The following is a 22976-nucleotide window of genomic DNA, read 5'->3' as shown; positions in this document are numbered from 1 at the left end:
CTGACTCTGAGTTACGTAACTCAAGGAGTTTATTTATTAGCTTTAAAATAAAGGCGCTAGAGGCCCGGCTTCGCTCCCGGCCCCGCCCCGCGGAACTCCCTTCCCACTGCGGCCCCTCCCAGCGCCGGGGCGGACACAGGGTTTGGTGTTGGCTCGGCTGTGTGCCACGCACGGCTCTACGCGCTGCGACCATGGGGGTGCACGGCGTCAAGGCGGTGTTCTTCGACCTGGACAACACGCTGGTGGACACGGCGGCGGCCGGGCGCTGCGCCATCGAGGAGGTACGCGGGGGTGGCAGCGAGAGGGAGCGGGGCGGGGCAGAGCGGCGGTGTGCGGACGGGCCGTGCTGTGCCGTGCCGTGCCGTGCCGTGCTGTGCTGTGCTGTGCTGTGCTGTGCTGTGTGTTGCAGGTGGTGAACGCGCTCCGCTCCAAGCACCACTACGGGGAGGGGGAGGCCCGCGGGATCTGCGACAAAGTGCAGGAGAAGCTTCTCAAGGAGTGCCACGACCCCGCCAAGATGTGCATCACCGACCTGCGCATCTCGCACTGGGAGGAGGCGATCCGGGAGACCGTCGGCGGTGAAGCCAACCGCAGCCTGGCCGCAGAGTGCTACTTCTTGTGGAAGGCCACCCGGCTGCGGCACCTGACGCTGCCCGAGGACACGCGGGACATGCTGACCGAGCTGCGCAAAGCCGTCCGCCTGCTGCTCCTCACCAACGGAGACCGGCAGACGCAGCGAGAGAAGATCGAGGCCTGTGCCTGCCAGCCCTACTTCGACGCCATCGTGGTGGGAGGCGAGCAGAAGGAGGAGAAGCCCGCGCCGTCCATCTTTCACTACTGCTGCGAGCTGCTGGGCGTGCAGCCGGCAGAGTGCGTCATGGTGGGGGACTCTCTCGACACAGACATCCAGGGAGGCCTGAACGCCGGCCTGAGAGCCACCGTGTGGTTAAACAAGTCGATGGCGGCCCCGGCTGATGCCTCCCCGGTGCCTCATTATGTCATTGCCTCCGTTCTGGACCTGCCGGCCGTGCTGCAGAAGATAGAGCACAAGGTGAACGCCAAGTTAGGAACTGACCGTGCTGCGGGTGGGACGGAGGCCCCTTGAGGGCTGCAGGGAGCTGCTGCCTGTGCTCTTGATACAGATCTGACCCTAGGATTTTCAACTTGTGTATGTTATGTTTTAAGCAGCAGGTGGAGCGTGGTTGTCAATGAAACGGGGTAAAAACAGAGTATTGGATCAATATCATCATAGTATCATAGTCTCGTGCGGGTTGGAAGGGACCTTAGAGAAAGGATATAAAGAATATATAAGGAATATAAAAGATGCAAGCACAGTTTGTGTGCTGGAACAGTAGTTCCAGCCTGTATCTGGAAATTACTTGGACTGACTGGCTAAAGCATGTTTGTCTCTGATGGAAGTCCCTTGTTTCTACACTGGAAAAGAAAATCAGAATGTTTTGGTCATTCAGTGGCAGTTATTTGCTTTGCTGAGCTGTAAGTTCAGCAGAGAGCTTCAGTTCAGACCTTGCTGGCAGCACATAAAGAACACAAAGGTGAGAAAGCAGTGTGCAATTTGCAGACCTTCACAGTCCGTCTACAGCTTATCTCAGAAATGGAAGTGAATTTTGCTGTTCCTAAAACCTGAATTTATTGATAGAACTTATTATGTAGCCAACCACTTGGAAGTGATTTTTCTCTGATCCCTTTTCAAGTTTTAGTGCAGTGACTTTTATGGAATCTGTAACTTGCCAAAAGTACTTCATTGCACATACAAACTTGCATTTGTACAGGGGACCATTTATCAGAGGAACTCCATGGATAAGTTTTAACTTTTTATCATCTTGGTGCTGCACATAAGCAGTGTACTTGTAAATCAGACCATGATTTTTGTTGTATCATTGATACAACAGGGATATTTACAGTGATCATCTTACTGTACTGTAACTTCTTTGGCAGTTCATATTATTGTTCTGTCTGATTTTATTAGGGAATTTTGATCAGACTCATTGGAGAAACTGTTTTTGCTCTTGCTCAGGTGTGTGACCGCTCAGATTCAGCTGTGCAGGATCAGTGCTGTTTTTGACTGAATGGCACTGCTGTTCATCCCTCCTTACTCCCATTTCCACATGTGTCTCATGTGATGTGCTCTGGAGAAGATGTTAGTTGTTTGTAAATGGCTTTCTTAACACTTTTCCATGAAAATGGAAAATGTGGAAGATGGTGTCCTATGTAATTGCAGCGCTATGTATAGTTTCTTAACGTGTACATGCATTTGGTGGAACACTTGAAACTAAAAGTTGCTGAGATGGCCCTCTGAAACACCACGATTTCTCTGTCCCAGATTATTATCTTACTTTAAATTTGTTTTATTTCATATACTTACTACAAAAGAAATAAGAGAATTTTGGGTGAGCGTGCGCAAGAAATGTATAGAAGAAGTGTATCAATTGAAATTCACGTAAACAAAGGTACAATTAAGGAAGTTTCACGCAGTATCATGGATTCTGTTCAGAGGAACTTTGTTTACAACAGTACCCCGCAATAGAAGCGAAGCAGTTTAACTGCACTGCTTGCATAGCATCAGGCTGAAAGAACTTGTGTCAGATTGAGGTTTCTGACCTAGCTGTAATGTAAAATAGCAGATAATAGTAATTCACAGTTCTGTCTGTGGGATTGAAGGGTATTTATTTACCTGGTTACCTTTTTTTAATGTAAGTTGAGGCTTGCATTCTCTTGCTGTTGAATCATTCTGAAATAGGATGCTGATCCTGTTTCTTGTTTAGAAGGTCTCTTATTATATGAATCTGTTCTTTGTTTTGCACTTGGTTTTAGCCAGTTATTTTCTTACATTTATTATCTATGAAGAAAATGCTGTAACTGAACACTCAGGGGATAGTGTGGTCTGTAGAGGCCACACCTGAATATATTTCATTTCCATTGTGAGTACTGTACCAGGCTGGATGTGACTATCAGCTTCCAGTTAGGGCAACGCTATAATGATGCTGCTATACAAGAAGAAGAAAAGATACAAGGTATTTTTCTATCAGGCATCTTCTTAGAAGCAGTTACCCAAAAAACTGGATTAGGTATCTGGAATATCTAAATACTCAAATGGTTTTCCTTGATGGAGCTGTTACAGAAAACCAAGTGAAAAATAGTTTTATTAATGGAAAAATACATGTAATAGTGGAATAATTTTCAAATCGAGTAAAAAAAATAGATGAATAAAATTGTCTGTATTCAGTTTCAGTTAAGGTCTGGTTTTGCTTAGTGATATGCTCTATTAGGTAAGTTGTCTAGTTTAAATTATGCTACCAAAACACACTAAATAAAGAGGAAGAAGAAAATCTATTTGTTTTTAAATCACATTTTCTCAGATAAATATCTCCTGAGGTTAAACTTCAGTAACACTGACTTTAAACTGTAACAACAGTCTAATGCCAACTGTATTTAAGACAACCCATGTACCAGTCTAATAAAGGTATTTTGTTTATAAAACATTTTGTTTAGCACTCTGTCTTATTGTAACTGTTTTTCTAATAGTACAGAATCTGCTTCAAATTCATGACCCTGATATTTAGATACGTTGAATATGTGTAGTTCTCATCATTGCAAAGGTTGAAGCAGTAATTCTGTATTTTGGAAACTTCTTGGCCTGACTGTGTAGACCACAGTGAATTCCTAACACTGGTTAGGAATTGCCAAGAAGGCACATAGCTCTGCCAGATGCATGAAGCACCACAGGACCTGCATGTCCTTCGGTCTCCATTCTTGTTTGGGGGCCTTTGTATATGTAAGGTGCTAAGGTGCATAGTAGCAGCATCAGAAAAACTTCAGCACAAAATTAGAGTTCATCAAAGTGACCCAACAAATTTAATCTCCTTTTATAGCAAAATTCCCCACCTTGTTTACTAAGGTATAATCTCTTCAGATTTCAGGAAAGATTTTGCAGCTACTTTTCACAGTGTCCATCTAGATAAAATGTCCAGCGTAAAACTAAACAAAAACATAATGCCATCGCCCAGATGAACAACTGGGTGTCTGGTTGGGCCAATAGTAAATAGTGTTATGTCTGTCTGATGGCTGGTTACTAGTAGGCTTCTGCAGGGCTCTGGTTTTGGACCAGATCTCTTTTATGCTTTCACCAGTGAAAATATAAGATGGACAGAATACTACTAGAGAGTGCCCAAAGGAGGGCTCTGAAGATAGAGAAAGGCTGACAAGGCAAAATGCATGAGGAGCAGCTGAGGTTCAGAGCAGAGGAGCTGAGGGGAGGCTTCATGGCAGCTGCAGCTCCTCACAGGGAGCAGAGGGCAGCAACAGGGCCCGAGGGAACAGCATGGAGCTGTGTCGGGGGTGGGCAGCCAGACTTAAGGAAAGGTGCTGCACCAGACAGTGGTCAGCACTGGAACAGGCTGCCAAGGGTAGTGGCTACAGCCCTGAGCTGATATAGTTGTAGGAATATTTGGGCAATGCTATCAGACATAGGGCTTGGACTTTGGAAAGTGCTGTGCGGAGCAAAGTGGTGGACTATGATCACTGCAGTTCTCTTCCTATCCAGGATATTCTATGACTTCCTGAAATAAAGACAACACGCAGCTTCCTATGCATCAGATACCCTGAAACTGTTCCATTTGTCTTTTTCCTGTGAAGCTCTTGTTACCTGGAAATGCCAATAATAGACAAGAAGTTTGATCAGTCATAGCACTATAATTGGAAGCACTGTAACTGCTTTAAAACAACACTAAAATCTAAGAAAGAAAAATGTGTCTATCTAAGCAGAATAAATATTGTCAGATTCCCCAAGAGTTATGACATAAGTTTGGATAGTCAAGTTGTAGGAGCCTAAATACACCATTCTTCCTCTGCTACCAGACACAGTGTCTCAAGATTTATACATATGCTTGTATTCTATATTTTACATTAAGACAGGTGATTTATGGCATTGTTTCCTATCACCCAGTATAAATACATATAATATGGGATTACCATTAGAACCTCTTCCAGTCATTCAGACAGGGACTTCAAGAACACAGAGTAGATCAGCTGACCTCTGCGATTACTTATATTCCCCAAATATCTTTACGTTATAATCATATCTGGATGATGGCGTCAAACAGACTTATTTATTAAATGTAACTGTATGAATATGAAATTTTGATTCAGTCAGAGCTGAAATGGAATAACTCTGTCTTCAAAAATGACCATCTTCAGTATCAGGCACACGATTCAAAGCCTGTTGAGGTCTCACATAGTACTGCAATTTCCAAGAGATTGTTCTGGGCAGCATTATGCGTGGCAATACACCATTCTCCCGTATCTAAAGAACGTGCCAGATATAGAGCAGTCATCACTTTATAACTGCTTCTTATCTAAATATTTAAACACAATCTGTCCCTAGTCCTACGTGACTATTCATGCAGGTAAAGCCAGGGCTGAGGGCAGAGTTGGCAGAGGGCAAAGTACCAAAGGCTGATTTTGATGAGAATTGTCTGGGGATGGTAAACAAAGTGCTTAACATGAAGCGCATGGCTGAACAAGATCACTCTTTTCAGAAGTAAGCATAAAGGCAAGAAGGGAGGAATGCGTCTCTTGCCAGTACGTCCATTTGATTGGTAAAGTAGCCAAGAAGGCCTGTCTATAAATTGTGCCAGAAGCGAGGAAAGAAAACACTTCTAAGCTGGGCACAAAACTAATTAGGGTCATAAACTGCTAACATTTTAGCTTTACTCTTCAGCAGCACCTAGACTTCAATGCAGCTGGACTTAGCACATCACAAAACTGCAAACATACAGTACCTAATACTCTTACCTTGAAGGAGTTTGCAGTGTATGCTATGGACCACTATAACTGTAGACCTGTAGGCACTGAGTGTACTCTTAATTCTTCTAGTGATCAATAAAAAAATAAATATGAGTCCTTCAGTTTTGTTTTTAACCTCACAGTGTATGTGCTCCAGTCCCTCCTCCCATGGCTGTATGCATGTGTAAAGTCAGCACTCTTTGTATCTATCCATTTGCCCTCTAGCTAACTATCCCATTCTGGTTGTTCTCAGCATTAAAATGCAGGACAGAGCCAAGTAGTGCTGGCTGCTCACATACATAGTGATCTCTTTTTTTCAGCCTGGCTCTACATTAGGAGTATTATTTTCGCTTCTAAGCTATCTTGAGGAGTTTTTAAACAAAAACCTGTATTAATAAAACTCATCACCTGGAAATCACGTGAACAAAAATAGAAATGCAATGTATCTCTAATGTATGTAGTGTATACAGTTCTTTTGTGCACAGCTTTTACTTTTCTATCAGCCTTGCAATGGGACTGTCTCCATTATAACTCACTTTCTAGATCGTGCTGTGCACATACAGGAGGTGTAACAATGCAGAGATGACGTCAGCTGTGTCTAAAGCAAAAACTGCAACTTTGCACCTATGTTGCAAGGGACCTAAACACAGATAATCACGCTGCCTGTCTCATATAGCATATTACAGCTTTTTATTCTACCTGATGAAAACAGTTGTTTGAGGACTGCTCAGCAGAAGGCTCTCACACACCAGAAAAGATGCATTTTTGAAAACGTTAAGTGAAATAATAGTGCTAAAACATGAAGAGTAGGTCTTTTAGGAACCCAAGCCACATTTCCTAAAGAAAGTCTGCATTATAGCTTGCACTACCATATATTAATATTGCCATTTGGATCCATAGCTCTCCCCGAGTTTAAGTAAAATCTGTGCACCTTTCTATAAAGTCATCTACAAGTGACTTCTGCCTCCCACTTCCCCCTTTGCTATCTGATCCAATTCATCAATTTGTTTGGTTGTATGTCCTTCTCTTTCTGAACCACAGCAGTATCAAATAATTGGAACAAAGTTTGCAGAGAACTTCAATAATAAACAGCAGAGGAGAGAGGCAGCTGTTGCACCAAGATCATGTGAATACATACATTTGTTACTGGCTTCTTGGCATCTGCATGCTGCAAGCACATACATTTAGGATGCATTTGTTTTAATAACCTTTCCTCCAGTGAAATTTCTATTCATATCAAACTAACTAAGCAAATTTGTTGATTTGTTAAAAGGAAGCGTAAAAGGCATGCTTAAAACAAAATAAAGTTTTCTGTTAGTCACCTATAGATATCAAAGTTCATAATGTAAGTTTAGAATAACAAATCAGAATTGCTTTCCTCAAAGTTTCCAGGTCAGCACTGATGAATAGCTGACTAAAGAACCGAATGTTGTATGGAAAGCAAAACAGTGACAACCATTTCCCCACCTCTGTTCATTTGGAGTATTAATGGCTCAAAGCACTGGGCTTTTCTACTATAACTGTATTCAAGAAAAGTTTTATCGCACTTAAAATCTAACTTCTTCATATTTTGGAAATAAGATATTATTAGGCAATGTGGAAGGAGCTGTGCATGTAGTTTAAACTACATTTGAATACATATTGAATGCACTTAGTGCATTCATACACTTTTGTTTTGTTACTTCCTTTCTTGTATTCAGTTTTTCAGTATATTCCAGGAGTAAACATTTCCAGAAATGTTTATTTTGCCACATCAGCTGTATTGCAAAAATACAATAAGAGGCTGAAGGTGTAGTGGTGTATGTGGACACTTATGGCTGCAATCATCTAAGACGTACACTTCAGGTGAAAGATTTAGGGAACAACTTTGAACTTCTCAATGACTCTGGGAAGTCACATGGTATAGTGACATCTGCTCAGTAACCTTTCCAGAAATAAAGCTGAAAAAAACATCTAATTTACTCTGCTTTCCTTAGCAAAACCCACCTGTAGCAATTGGATGGATCAATGCAATGGGAAAGGCATGACAACACAAGTGTGATGGCAGAAGGACCAGCATGACAGGAAGGTGCTATAAAGGAAGGAAAGAAGATTGCTTACCCCATCAGAAGATTCTAGGCTCATAAGGGAAAGCCTTACCAGAAAGGATGTCCAGAAAGAGATCCTTCCCCAATGGCACTCAGCCCTTTAATGAGGCCTAAGAGAGGTGCAGCCAGGCTCCACCCCTTCCAGTTTCACAGCTGAATTGCCTTCACCTGTGCTCCCAGGGCTGACCAGGTCCTTTCCCCAGGTGCTCAATTAGTGGTTCAGGCCATAACTCAACAGTTCCCATATACCACCCTAGCAATTTTTCACGTACTTATGCTGTTACTGTGTGTCCTCACCAGCATAACATCTAGACAAGCATTGGAAGACTATTTTCCCCAGATAGTGACCAGTATAAAAGAAAGGTCCAGCTGGTTACGTAATGATTAATGATTGCAAATAAAAATGTGTCAACTATTTAAAACTATTTAAATATATGTCTTGCTTTTTTTTTTTTGCTCTGCAAGTGCTAAGAATCTCATGAAAGTTTTCTATGCTTTCAATGAATCAGATCATCATGTATCCTCAAAGTTACTATGCTGTTTTCATCAGAGGAGCAATAGGTCAGGTCTGCCTATTTGAGGTCGTCAGCCTCAACTGTTTTCATTTGTTACACTGGTTGGGTTTTCTTTGCTGTTCATGATGTGGCTTGTTTTAGTGGCACGTAAAATCTCACTGGGGCTGATTTGTCATGAAGTCGGCAGTGGTGGACTGACAGCCTTTGTTTGCTGAACTGTTGATGCCTTCTATTGTCTTTTGTTTCAGACATCTAAACAAGAAGGGTCCTGAATGTTCCAAGTGCTTTTTTCCCCTTTCAGTAAGGAAATGCATAAACAACACAAACAGCTTGTTTATTTTCCTTTCTGTAAATGTAATTCAAATATATGTTTTGCTTCCATCCCTCTGAGCTCAGTATTTTAAAGGTACCTAGTATCTTAGAAAGCTAAAATACTTTCAGATATCTATTCTCTTTCTCTTTTTATTCTGAAAACTTTCCGTGTGTGTTAAAAACAGATGCTGCTGTAGACTGAGATTCACCTTAACACTGTATTACTTTTTGCTCTACATTTTTACTCTGTACCTTGAAATGAAACCAAGCCCCTACCTTAGAGATCTATTTACTTTCATATAAGTCTACAAAATTAACAGCTTGGGTTTGTTGTTTTTTGGTTTTTTTTTTTGTTAGTCTGTTTTGTTTCAATGCTGTGCCTCTGTTCAATGCTATCCTCGCCAACAATGTCCTCCCTTCTTTTGCCATACAAGGTAACTGCTCAGATATCAGCAGATTTCTGCTCATATGAAACAATTTAAGGTTATTCAAAAATAGGCTTCACTATTCTCCTGTGCCAATTTTCAGTCCCTAAGGGCCAGCGCTCTATTCAGGTTTGTAGGCACTTTCTCCATATGGGAGCTTCTTGGAGAAAAAGGCTTTTTTCCTCTATTACTAAATGCCATTAAGGAGTACAGTGCTCCTTGTATCCTCCCCTTTGCAAATGAATGAAGCAAATATAATTTAGGATAATTTTTTTAGGTGTCTATCTTAGGAGCAAAGAAAGAAAACGTTAAAGCTGGATATCAGTAGCACAAAGAGCTGGTGTCTGGACTAGCACTGAAAACGAATGTTCTGTCGTTTGAGCCTGTAATAGTATGTTCCATTTCTAATGCTCGCAGTTGCTCAGCTGAGATTCTTACAACCCTTTCAATGCATTTATACAGTGGAAATTTTACAAGACGTCAACATGAAGAATAGTGCAACAAGTAGCCAGCTGAAGTCTTCATTTCCAGTGTTTCCTCAGCAGATGGCGTTAGAGGTTCGGTAGGTACAGCTTTATTTTCCCCCCAATCACTATTTTAAATGTAAGACACACTTGACAGCCATAAATAAGTTGGAGCACTCTTCTTCTCACTCCACACTACCCTCTGACATCATAAACGGTGAGGAGACCCTATTTTGCTATGCAGGGTATAAATACATGGCATAACAGCCCTGCTTAGGAGTTATGGTCTGTGCAGATTGGAACCATCTCTGTTTTAAGCACGGGTGTCTGAGGCATATTTTGCAAGAAGCACAGCAGCCTGTTGAACAGGAATGTGAGGTGCCTAAAATCAGCAGCAAGTCTGTTGGCTTTATGATGCCTGAAAGTTCACCCCATTAAGGTATGGGTGCACCATACTTGAACTGAGCTCAATTTACATCGTGTAGCTATTGGACTTAGTTTCAAAAGAGGAACTTAATTCCTGCAGCTAATTTCAGGTTCTTCTGCCGAGCTCCTCTATCTACAGGGTTTCCTTAAGCTGTTTCCCACTACCATATTGCATTCTTTTTCTCATCTGGTGAATTCTTGGCCACCATTCTAGGCAGCTCCTAACTGGGCACCTAAAAACACGGGCAGATTTCACGCACAAACCCCGTGGCGTTGTGTGTGCCACCTCCCCTTGGCTACTGACAGGCGAGTTTGATGCTCCATAATGACTTTGCCCCCCCCCCCAACTCCACGAGGAGCCCACATACCCACGCGGTGCATCCTGCTGCCTTTCTGTGTGTGCTCAGCAGGTGGCAGCTGAGGATCGGCTTTGAGCAGGAGCAGCAGGAGGGCTGTCTCAGCCCCACGCCTCTACAGGAGCCCGCGTGGGCATCTCTGCCACAGTGCTCACATTGACCATGACGGCAAAGCAAACCTGGCAGTCCCTGCAGTGTGATTCTTCATTTCTGAATTGCATGGAGCTTGCTCGGTGCATCCCATGCAGTAACACCTGGCTCTCTTGTGGATAGGCAGGACAGTTCCTTTGTCCTGACAGAGTTTATACGGTGACAAATACAATATGTCCAGAGAAACAAAGGGTAGCATTGTGCGGCACAAATGTTGCTATCTCCAGCTTAATAAGGAGAGAATGAGCCTCAGAAAACCAGTGACTAGCTGGTGGTCACACAGAAAGCTTCGGATGGAGACGGGACTCAGCCACCAGCTCTGTCTGGCCCTTGGCAGTGGCTTTGGTCATCGAAGCCAAGACAGAGCCTTCTCTGAAGCTTCTCTAGGCCAAGGACAACAGTGTGGTGTGAGGCTCTGCCCATTACCATGGGTATAAACTGTGCAGCAGTGGAATGGCTCAAAACATTTGCTGGTACTCAGCAACTCATCCCACCTGGGAACACGGCTGTGCAGCAGGAGTACTGCTACAGGGAAGCACTTCTGGCACTTGCACGGAAGCTGTCTGTCTTGTGTATTCCCCTGGCACAACTGAGAGCATTTTCAATAGGGATAGAGCTAGATGAGGTCCTTCTCCATGTTGAATAATGCAATCAAACATTTGCACAGAGAAAAACACCCTTAAACAATCTCTAAGACCTTTCTGTGATGCTTAGAAGGTAGGATGCTCCCTTGCCTAAGCCACTGCCTGCCTGCCACACACACATCATATAGGGGGAATGCAATGAGTTTGAAGTACCTTTGTGCCTTGCTCAGGTCAGAATCTCAGGTCAGAATAACACAAAATACCAATATTTTGGTCCAGATTTTTTACTGGAATAGTTGGTGAAAATGGTTTACGCAGCTTTCACCACTAAGACTATAAAAGGCTGTTCCTCAAGGCTGACAGAGCCATGTACCTCATATCATATTTCCTACCCTCCTTTTCCTTTTCCTGCCCACCCAACTCTCTCTTGTTTCATCCACTTCAAAGGACATGTTTGCTAAGCTCCCCTGGGCAGGCATTCTTATTACAAGTTGACACGGTACCTAGCATAGCATCAGCCCAGGAGGCTGGCCAGCGCATCACGCCCAAAGCAAGCACAACCAATTAGAATTCTGTTCTAATGAACAATATTTCTTCATTTAGCTGACCTCCTGAAAGCTTCAGTGATTTCCACGCACCAAAGACAGCAAATCTTGATAGTAAAAAGGCCAAGATACAACATTCCTGCAGATCCCCACAAGTTGTAAGAGAGAAATAACTAGTATTTGTTCAGCTCTTGCTTGCTGTTCTTTGCCTCAGACTCTGGCTATGCTGTCACTGGGGTGACCAAAGAGACCCACTGCAAGCAAGGCACATGTGGCTTAGGGATGTAATGAGGGAGTCTGGCCTGCTGCTAGTGAAGCTGTTCCTGTCACACGTCCTCAACAAACATTATACATTGCTGCAGCAAAGCAACTCAGGGGTGATGTCCTCTCTCACAGATCAAAGTCACTGGGAATTCCCTTTGAGCAAAAGCAGCAGCTGCTACCTCCAAGAAGCTGAGGTATCATGTTTACCTGGAATTTCCCAAGACAAAACCTATAGCTGCTGGCAGGTATTTGTCAGCACACAGCAGTCTGGCATGCAGAAAACTACCTTGGGATGTTGAATAGTGAGTGTTAAACCTGAACACCGTGGGGAAATGGAGACATCTCAGTCGTGGACAGCAGGCACCTCTGCAGATGAGCACAAGGCTGACGAGAGTTACAGCAATGTCAGGAAACAGGTATACATAAATAACTCATGGGCTGTTTTGGCACACCCTATGTGCTGAACGCGTAATTAATTCCCACAGGATGTTGTGACTGCCAAAGCATAAATGGCCTCAGAAAGATTAAATAAGTTTGAGGAGGATGCGTTTAAAAGTGTATGCTGAAAATAAAGGTTTGGGCACAGCTTCAGCAAGTCTCTAAATCACCAATGAGCAGCTGAAAGTGTTTACCAGGGAAAGGGTTGCCACAGAAAGTGCCTCACTTTTCTTCCTTCTTGCCCAGCATCTACTCTTGCCTCCCTTGCATTGCCATCCCACAGGCTGCACAAGGCTGACATGCTTCCAACCTGGCCCCAAACTGATGTTCTCATACATATTCTTCTCCCCCAAATCTCCACGAAATATCCCCATAATTAGGAAAAAGTTTATGTACTTTGCATAAAATACACAGCAGTCATTTAGAAAAGATTATCTTAGAAGGCATCTTGAACCTCACAGATAAATAGCTCAGAAAATGCAGCAGAACTTGCAGATGTTTCAGGTGCAGTCACTATGCCTTCTGCTGTCTGTTAACTTATTCATCACTCATCTTCCAGGCACAGGTGACATTTGGAAGAAAATGTTTTCAAATTCACTTCTGGGAGCTGCCCAGTTACCCAGAACTCCGTGATAATTATTTTAAATACCTCATGATCCTGCGTGGCACCAAGAAAATACCCAAGGTACATCGCAGTGAAGGAAACATCCCACCTCCACCACACTACAATGCCACTGTTTACAGCCCTGACTGAGGATGAGGAACAGCCCTCCACTTCTAAGTGGGGATGCTTCCTTCTGCTGGCATGTGTTAACCAAGTCATGATCTTTCAGGTGGTGTTTGTATTTATATATGAGGTACTGCTCATGACCAGAGCCAGGATTAAGAAACTTTTAAAATACTGCTTTAAAATAATACATTTCTGTAAATGGATACTAAAAAATTACCCTTTTAAATGTCACACTGAAGGATTTAATAGCTTTATATGTGAAATTTGCCCTTGGAAAATGTCCTCAGTAAAGTGAGTTTCAATCTGAAAACACCTCTTGCAAAGAAAGAGGGACTGTGGAAAGTGTGGAGCCCCTGTCAGCCTACGACCATTTCAACATATGCGAGCGTCATTGGTTTGCTCAGGTTTAAATGTGAACTTGTACCTGAATACCTCATTCAAGCCGAGCCTCAGGGACTTGTGTGTGTGAGGAGTGTGTGCACACGCAACTGTAGCTGCCCCTAACACTGTTATAGATATACATATAGATATTGTTAGTTATAGATATATAGATAGATATAGTTATGATCACCTTAATATATTTTTTAAACCTTCACATGGGCAGCTCTGCTTCTCCCATTCTCCATTTTCCTATTTTGTTTTTCCATCAGCTTTTTCCAAGACAAGTTGGTCAGCTTTCCTGAACTGTATATTTCCTAGGGCTGAACCGAAGTATCAGCATTTTCCTGTACTGGTCCTTTAGAAAATGAAATAATAATAATCAGATACTAACAAAATCTGCACTTGTGAATGAGATACATGAACAGTACAACGATGCATTTCTTGCATCTCTCTTTCATTGTTTGGTAACCCTAACTTTCTTGAAACCCTTTTCACCAGCCCTCTGTTAGAGCACACCAGCTCACTTGCGTGCTACTTGAGACACAATGATTCAGCAGTAATGGCTTGAAGAGCTTTCTGCGTACATGTAAATCAGTTTCTTGCCACTGTGAGCCTAAACAAACTGTGGCCTCTTTCCAGGAAAAAGGAAAATAACTCCTTATTTAAACCTAAGACGCCGTTGTAAGTTTATCTTAATGAGGTAGTTACAGCCTTCAGCGCTCATTTTTTAATTTTTTGAAGGAATCCTCTAGGACATAGTGAAATGGAATGGTAGGATATTAATCTGGGCTAGAAAAATCCAATTATCAGAAACAAGCAGGCGGCTTTTCTAAACAACATCCATTACATTCTGCAGGATCCAAGTTTTAATTAAAACAAACAAAGCTTTGGTGTTCTGGATACAAAGGAGACCTCCAAGCCTCCTAGTCCAGTTCAGGCTCAGCTGCCAATTCCGTCTTTCTCTGGCTTTATCTATATTCAAAGCCATACCAATTTAACTCCCAGGCAGTTTTTAATCACATTTAATGAAATAGATGCCAACCGCTGCAGAAATGCCCTTAATTTGATTTAAATAAGGTTTATATCAGCCTGGTTAATTGAGTTTATTGCCACCTTCTACTAGAAAATATACCTTCTAAAGCTGAACAGAAGAGATAATACAACCAAGTGTAAGTTATACAGCAAACCAATATAATTTTGAAGGCAAATGTTACCTACATTAGGAAAATGCTGTTTTGAGAGAGGACTTGGGCAGCCGCTGTCACCAAAACAAGAGCCCGAAAAGCAGCAGCTGAGGCTGGGGCTGCAGTGATGCACTGGCCCAGTTCCTGGTGCCATAAGCTGAGTAGGGCAGGAGTTCTGCACTGATGTTGTTTGGTACTCAGGACAGTATGTCAGTGGGTAGCAAACAAATGAGCCACACTCTGTATCAAAAGAACTGAATGAAATAAGTTGTGAAAGCTGGGTGTCATGGTAGGGTAGGTGCAAAGACAGTTGTTTTCAAAAGATTATAGGGATTTCTGTTTCATATATCAGGAAAAAAATGAAGAGATGTGCACCTTTAATTACACTCAGCCCCAAGATGATGTGGTCCTTACTCAAAAGAGCAGGAGCTCTAAACAGACAGATTAGATAAGGCAAAATTATGTGATTTATAAAATAACAGTTTTAAAGTAACAAATCACTACAGCTGGTGACCAAATCCCTTATTCTGATGGATTTCTTCTTCTGCTAAAACTGCTAAATAAATTCCTTTCTCAGCTAAGTGGCTTGTTCTCCCACAACATGCTGATACTGTGTTATCCAACCCAGATAGACAGATCCAGCCACAAACAGAGAGACCCTTTTAATAAAATGTCTATTTAAAAATAACTTTAATGCTGCATATAACACAAATCTAATCTGGTTTTATGGGTTTTTTTTGTTTTTTTTTTTTTTTAAGGGAATTATAATCTGATACTATTAACAAACTCTTTGTCTTGCCCGTTCAAGCCCAGTTAATCATAAGTGTTGTTGCCTGCGTTTAGAATTCCCCCTGTATTAGGAATTCAGCACACTCCTTCAGATAAACCATTACCACTGCAGACAAAACACTCACTACTTGTTAAGGATGCAGCAAATACCACTGCAATATACTGAAGTGGCAGATTGTTATAACAAAAAAGAAGCTGCAGAAATGGTTGACAGAGGGGTTTCATTTGTGAATTCAGCATTTTCAGAGAACTCACATTCACACATCTTCCTATCACCCAGCAACAAGAGGAACGTAGCCAAGACCTGTGTCCCATGATGGAGCACAGTAGCAGGACTCTTAATTCCTCCACAGTGATAAAAAGTTGCATTTACATTTTCTACATTTTCTAATTCTTGTCTGTTATACATTTTAGGATGTGTTAAACATCAACCTATGATGTTGTGAGCCAACACCTTAAACCTAGGAGGCATTACTTTTGGGGCAGCCCTTGTACTTTTTATTATGTAAGTATCTGGTTTGATTTTGGATTTTACTACTTTTCTCTATAAATTTCATTAAACTTCTTCACCAAAATAAAATGCATTCCAGTATTTCCTGTATGTCCACACTGTGCAAGTAATGATTAAATGAATATTTTAGAGTATCTCCATGTCATTATTCCTTCAGGAAAAAAAAAGGCTGAACTGATCTCTAAATTACATACGGATTTACGTATCAATAGCTTCTCACCTTGATTGCATCTCCTTTCCAAAATCAAAGTAGCCCTGTCATCTTTTGTTTTGCTCCAGATGAAAAGCTCCTAATTTCCCTCACTGTTTTCATGATTCTTTTTCACACATCCTACGTTCTAACTCACATTCTCAATATTGAGTTTCATTTTCCCACTTCTGCTTCTTGATATTTTCTGCTTCTATTTCTGTTTTTCTAGTTCTATTTTTGAAACATTCTGAAAAATAAAAGGTCTCTGAAATATTTGATTACATGAAAGTGGTGGTAATGCACTGATGATTGTGCTCTGCTGTGACTTACCTAGTTTAGAGACATCAGCATTTGCACAGAGCTCACTTTGAAGCAGCTAAGTCTCACGGGAAAACTGACATAACTAAATTACATTGGAGCACAACACCGTGTTGCCACCCGAACCATCAGATATAATAGCACAGAAATGTATAATATAAATTCTAGAAGTGTTGCATCATTTTTAGATCTGAGAGATCTGTTTTAATGTCTTGTTTTTAAAAAATGTGATCTGAAGCTGAGCAGTTTGGAGATCTGAGAATGCTAATTGCACCTGGGAAACCTTTTTGAGTAAACTTGTTTCCCAAAGGAAACTCTTAGGCTGAATTTGACTCTGTTTTCTCTGGAAAGTCAGAGGTGCTCAACCAATGTATTTTATTCACTGCAAAGATAATTGTCTCATTTTCCTGCCCAGAGAAATCATTATGAAATCAGTCATTCACACATTTCTAGGTTCTTTGCTCCTGCCTAGTAAACACTTAATTAAAATAAAAATACCTTAAGACAACAAGAATCAAGTAGGTGAGCAGTACCTCAGGTAAGGACTGCACATGATCCAGGAGGGCATGGAAAGTGGTTCTCATCAAGTGGTTTTAAATAAAAGTGTACAAGCAAAGAGGTTCCTCTCTTTCACTCCCACAGTGTTTTTGTGGGATGTCAGTGGTGGTTAATCCAAAAAAGCCTTGGCAATCTCTGTGTCCTCTAAAGCGCCTATTTTGCCAAAAGGAGATTGAATCTCAGCATTATCACCAGGGTGTTCTTGCTCTCCTCAGGCTCAGCAGGCTTTCCCAGCAATAGAAAAGATGAATAAAGATGGTGAAAGATTTAGACTGAGTAGTTTCCCAGGTAAAGAGCTGTCTGCATGAGGACATTTTCATCCCAGGAAGGCAGTGCTCTTGTTTCATGTTGTTGTTGTTACTGCTCCTGCTTCTATTTCAGAATGCTTCGGTTTGCTGCAGAGAGAAGAGCCTACAGGAGCAAGCCTACTCAAGGGGAGAGCTGGGCCTTTCCCAACTTCCTTGCCCACTGCAGTTTCCCACTCCCTGGGGCAGGTGTGCCACAGGAGCTGGGCACTGCTTCATCCCCAGCTTGTACCCAAATTTCAGAGAAGCTTTTCACCCCCTTTCCACATGGGCTTGGATCTGGAGGCAGAGCTGACATTTCCTCCGCTGCAGATACTCAGATAATAAGGCTGGCTATTGTACAGGCCATATATTTAATTTCCCATGGGAGTGTTGCTGCTGAGGGAGCATTGCACAGGCAAATATGGCAGAGCTATTGCCAAGGCTTATTTCATTTAATTGCAGTGCCTCGTTACTAACAAACATCCATTAAAATTCATGAAAGGTGTATGTCACTTTGTAGAGTGTATGATGTCTTCTCTTAGCATGCTCTCTGAGCTTGATCTCACTAGGTATTTGATCTAGATGCCACCAGACATCAATAAATGCTTATCATGCATAATGAAGAAAGAAGGCCCAGCACAAGAAAGAAGATTTCTGAAACAGCACCAGAAGCTGAGCACAAACCCAACAGGAAAACTGAAACAGTAAAGTGTGCAAGGTACATACAGACACACAGACATGTTCAGTAATTAAATAGAACTTATTTCTACACCTAGTTATGTCAGAGCAGTTATTCTATTAAATGCTTTGTCTTTGTGAGGAGGCTGGGTTCCCACAGTGGTCTTTTTTGTAATCAGATAGTTCTTCTCACAAAGGGATCATGCCACTAGGTGAAACAAATGTTAAAGGTGTGACAGCTCATCTATGGAGAACACTGACATGGCTGTCACTTCATTGTCCCCAGCAGATAATGGTAATGACGGTCTGCCTAATTCCATACTCTGAGACACAGCTATGCAGCTGACATCTTCTGAGTAATATAATTAAGCTGAACAGGGAGAGGGGACAAGATTCCAAGCACACATCAGGTTTTCAGGAGATCAGATCACAAGAACCTCACTAAAACCCATATATAAACTTGTTTGGATATATATGCTGTTGTAGGTTGAAACCAGCTGAAAGCAACAGGTAGGATGCTTTAGAGACCTAGGGTGTAGGTCAATGAGCACATGATCGTCAGAGAAGCAAGGGAGGAGGGATCCAGCTAGAGCATTCTTAAGGTGAGGGTTTAAAAAAAAAAAGACGGAAAAAATGTGAGGGAAGGCTGTACTACATCCAGGCAGAGGCTCTGCACAGTCTGATGCTCTTACTGAGCTGCAAGGCTTGGGCTGCCACCCAGGAGCACTTCCACAACTGAGGAGTGGAGGTGATGAGAACACATTCTGAACCACAGACAGCAGCAGGCACCACAATGGTGGGGCTAATGACTGTAGCATGTGCTCACCCAGCTTGCCAATAGCTTCAGGAAGGCTCTGCCCCAGCCAATTGATGGCATGAAGTCAGCAAAAAGTCTTCAGGTGACAAAAACAAGCCCCTTACTGCCCAAGGTATTCACACCACTGCCTTCAGGAGCTGAGCAAGCCATTAGTTTCTCCCAGAAATATCACTTTCCCTTGGTAGCTTTCCAGGGTAGCACTTGCCAAAGCCTTCCTGAATGGTACAGGTAAGAACACTCTCTCTTTTATCTTCATTTTAAGTTCCCAGGCTAAGCTGTAGGCTCCGGCTCCTTCCTCCCTCAAATCCCATCTCTAAGCCTCATCAAAAAGCTGTAGTCCAATTTATAGCACATTTTCTCATCCTTAAGCAGGCAGAACTTCAAGTCTTTCTGCAAAACTTCCACAATTATAGCCTAAGGTTGCACAATGAAATAACAGTGCCAGGTAATGGTAAGCATCATTTTTCCTCTGAAGTGTCCTCTTCAGAGGCAGGGAAGGTTTAAAAATTCCCAGTTCTTTTTCAAATAGTACGCATAAAAAAAGACAGGGAAGTGCCCACAGATCACATAGTGCTGTGTTAAACAGGCACATTCTCAGTAGTACTAAAATAATAACTTTTTTTTCCTAATGAATGCCCTCCTCCCCCTCCATGTTCAGCTTAACTCATCCCTTACCAGCCCCAGATGAGCCAGGCACAGTGGGAGAATTTTATTAGTTTTGTTGTACCATAGCTGACCAATATTTGACAGTTTGACATTATAAATACTTTTCCTTCACTTATCACAAACCTCCCCCCTTCCAATTCTTTCCATTGCCATATCCCTGCTCTGGGCTGACCTTGGCTTTTCAAATCAGGAGCAGGGCTCTTAGGATCGTGCCTTTACCAACTCATGAGAAAATACTGAATGTTTGCCATCAAGTATGCCTTCTAATAAGGCATCATTGTTTCCCAGCTGAAAGAGACCACAGCCAGTTATGAGCCAAACCTGACTTCTGCTCTCATCCATGGGAATTCATTTTCCTAAGAATCATCACTGTTCCTGTGATAACTACGTTTCACTTCATTACAGTGGGTATGGGAATTTGCCCCAAGAGACTTCAAGTTGTAACATAAACTCACACGGTATAAAAAGGTGGGGGAAAGTATTCTGTTCCTTGGAATAAAATTTTACACTGTGTCTCATAGCCAAAGCCTGCTATTAGAGTTTTTACATAAGCGGCATTTAAGAGCACGAGCATTAATGGGAAGGCTACGATCATGCTAAAGCAGATGCTGCAGAGAGTGGTTCACTTTCTCACCAAAAGAAGCTGAAGCACAGACAGACATGTCACTATTTCCTCAAGTCACATATTTAATTAGAATTAAATTAAGTAAATTACTTCCTTTGCCTGTATGGCATAAAAAGCCTGTTATAATTACAGAAGAGAAGGCCATCCTGCAGGCCATTTGATGGCATTGTAACTGTGCTGATTCACCTGATCTTGAGCCAAGCTCTCCTTTAATCTTCCAAGTCTTGTTTCAGTTTGAGGAACAGCCAAACACACCCAGTTAGGCTATGCATACGAGGTTTCCCACTATCCACTAAAAAAGGAAAATAAAGACTAGATAACTATTCTAACAGAGGATTTATTTTTTTTAGTTTAAACTCTTGTGATTCTTAAGGTCAGAGTTTAATGAAAAATAGAGGAGAGTGAAGGAAAGATTGATATGTGATTTCTTTCACGCATTTTATATGTTAATAGATGAGGAAAATGTCTTTTGGTCAAGGAACACTTTTGTTGTGGTTGTCACACCATGCTCCAGTGGTACTGTGTCCCTGCTAGCACAAAGCAATTTTGATCTGCAGTAGCACAGATAATAATGATGCTGAAGGGTTTTTGTTTTTTTTCCCTTTTAACAGAAGATTTAATTTAGCAGAAGATAGTGTATCTGTGAGTGCCACCAGGACTGTAGAGTCTCACTTGTATCCCAGCTCAGCGGATTTCAGTTCTGCCAGTCTTAAAAAGAAGTTTGGGGTAGCCAACCCCCATGAGGCCAGGTGGGCTGCCCCAGCTGCTTTAGAGGGCAGTCACATCTGCTTCTCCTCCAGCCTCTGAGTGCTTTCTTTTAATCTGTTGTCTTTAACTCTTACAACCAGAAACTATTCTCAGTCTTTAATACATTATTCCTTTGGTTTTGCTGATTAGTTTAGCACATTCACCAAAAATGTTTTTTTCTTTTTTCAGAAGGGCAGGCAGAACTTCCAAGAGATTTCAGAGAAACTGTGGCTGAAGAAAACTGATCAGAACTATCAAAAAGAGTAAAAAACAAGTGTGTGTGTAACTATGGATGTGACATTGCCCTTTCCTGCATAAAGGAAGGGACAGGCTAAACGTTACTAGAGTTCATTAGATGTTCTCACCAGGTATATTCAGGTTCACTGAGTGGTGAACACTGAAGAATTGCTCTCCTGATTTGTTCCAGGGAACTGGTAAGCTTGCAGTCTCATTCACAGGACCAGACTAAGCACTGGAAAGCATCTTTCTTTCTAGTCAATGTAGTCATTTCTACCTGCTAGCACCTTAAATGTCCATTGAGAAAAGATCCTTTCTCAGAGGCTAGTAGTCTGACAGCAAACCACACTGTTAGTCCTGTACAGGAATAACTACATCTCCCCTGGGAGCTGGAACTAAGTGCCATCCAATATATCTTGTAATTCCAGAACCTGCAAAGGCTGAAGGCTCCATTTTCTGATAACCACATAATCGTACCATGGAAGGCAGAACTGGCAATGCATAGCAAATGTGAGAGTGCTTAGTTACAGTATAACCAAACCGGAAGACAAAGGTAGGACAATAAGAAGCCATAAGCAAACAAGGAACCCTGAGCTTCCACTGGTGCATAGGTAGATGGCCCTCATCCCTAGAAGCAAGAGAACAGTGAACAAGGAATGAACAGTCATGAGTTATGGAACACCTGCACTTTTTTTTATACATGAAGATTTGTGGTAGGTATCCTTATTCCCTCTAAAGTCCAATCACCAACAAGAACAACTTCTTCCTCTGTCCACAACTCCTTTTTGAGGTATAAAGTTGCAACCATTTCAGTGTTCCTAAACCCATAACAAACTGAAAGCAAACACTGCAGACAGAAATACATCCTCTGATGCCTGGCTGTTGAAGGGATAAAGAAACCATTTTCTTTGCTGGTATCCCCTGCATATTGGAACTGAATAATATGTTTTGATCTACCAGCCTCTTATGTTGATACACTGAAATAATAAGGTACTCCTCCAAACCACATACTTTGGCAGACTGTATCCTGAAAGACAACAAAGACATAGACTAAAAACCTGGCAGCCTCCCTGGCATGCTACACCCTGGGCTCAACAAGTCAGTCACGCTATGCTGGCTCTGTGGTTTAACCATAACGCAATAACACAATGGGAAATTCTGGATTTTGGGTTCACAACACATTGTTCCTACTGGCCCTCAGAAACTGGAAGATTTAAGACAATAACAAGGGAACTCCCTTAGCTAGGAAGGCATGCTCCTTCCCGTAATCCACTTCTAGTGAATGAAAGGTGATAAATGGAGAATACTTACTGCTTACTGTAACAGCCTTCTGTTATTTCCCATTCTCTCTGTGGTAGGGGTTTTCTAAGACCTGAATAGTTGAACCATGAATATAACACTTGCACACCTCTTTTTAAACATTAACCAACAACTATTAGCAGATTCAGATAGATAGGGGTCCTAGAAGCAGAATGACGGCAAACTCCATCTCATGTGAAAGGACACTCCACCAGCATGTCTCCAGCCAAGGAACCTTCAGAAAATCAAACCTGAAATCTACATCAGACTTAACAGCAGAAATGTTCTAGAGCACAGCCTGTAAGCCCATGGATACAAGCAGCATATTGAAACTGGAAACAGATCATATGCCACAAATTCACTGGAATTATTTGAAGTCAACATGCACGCAGACAAAAGAGATCTCTCTGATATTGTCTGAGTTTCTAAAATTCATTGGAAGCAGGTTCTACAAAGAAAGTTCTTTGAGAAATTAATTTGATATAGAAAAAGCAAGATGTCTCAGGTAGATAAAGGCATTGAATAGTTAAGACACATTGGAATAATCTTGTTAGTGTAAAGATATCTGTCTTTTCATAGCCTTTTCTCCCA

General features: G+C 41.9%; 1 protein-coding gene across 1 annotated transcript; it reads left to right on the top strand.

Annotated features, from left to right (window-relative positions):
* Window positions 1-70: 70 nt before the first annotated feature.
* Window positions 71-3500, top strand: NANP (N-acetylneuraminic acid phosphatase). The gene is made up of 2 exons (XM_015857568.2): window positions 71-281; window positions 410-3500. Exons 1-2 carry the CDS (start codon window positions 192-194, stop codon window positions 1103-1105), a joined length of 786 nt encoding a protein of 261 aa, XP_015713054.1. The 5' UTR covers window positions 71-191; the 3' UTR covers window positions 1106-3500.
* The last annotated feature ends 19476 nt before the right edge of the window (window positions 3501-22976 follow it).

This window comes from Coturnix japonica, chromosome 3, assembly GCF_001577835.2.
Source record: "Coturnix japonica isolate 7356 chromosome 3, Coturnix japonica 2.1, whole genome shotgun sequence".
Classification (NCBI taxonomy): Eukaryota; Metazoa; Chordata; class Aves; order Galliformes; family Phasianidae; genus Coturnix; species Coturnix japonica.
This window is presented reverse-complemented; position numbering and strand designations above follow the sequence as displayed.

Excerpts from the sequence above, each read along its gene's own strand:
- NANP (XM_015857568.2), top strand. The coding sequence starts at position 192 with ATGGGGGTGCACGGCGTCAAGGCGGTGTTCTTCGACCTGGACAACACG. Across the intron at positions 282-409 it reads GGCGCTGCGCCATCGAGGAG|GTGGTGAACGCGCTCCGCTC; the intron begins GTACGCGGGGGT and ends TGTGTGTTGCAG.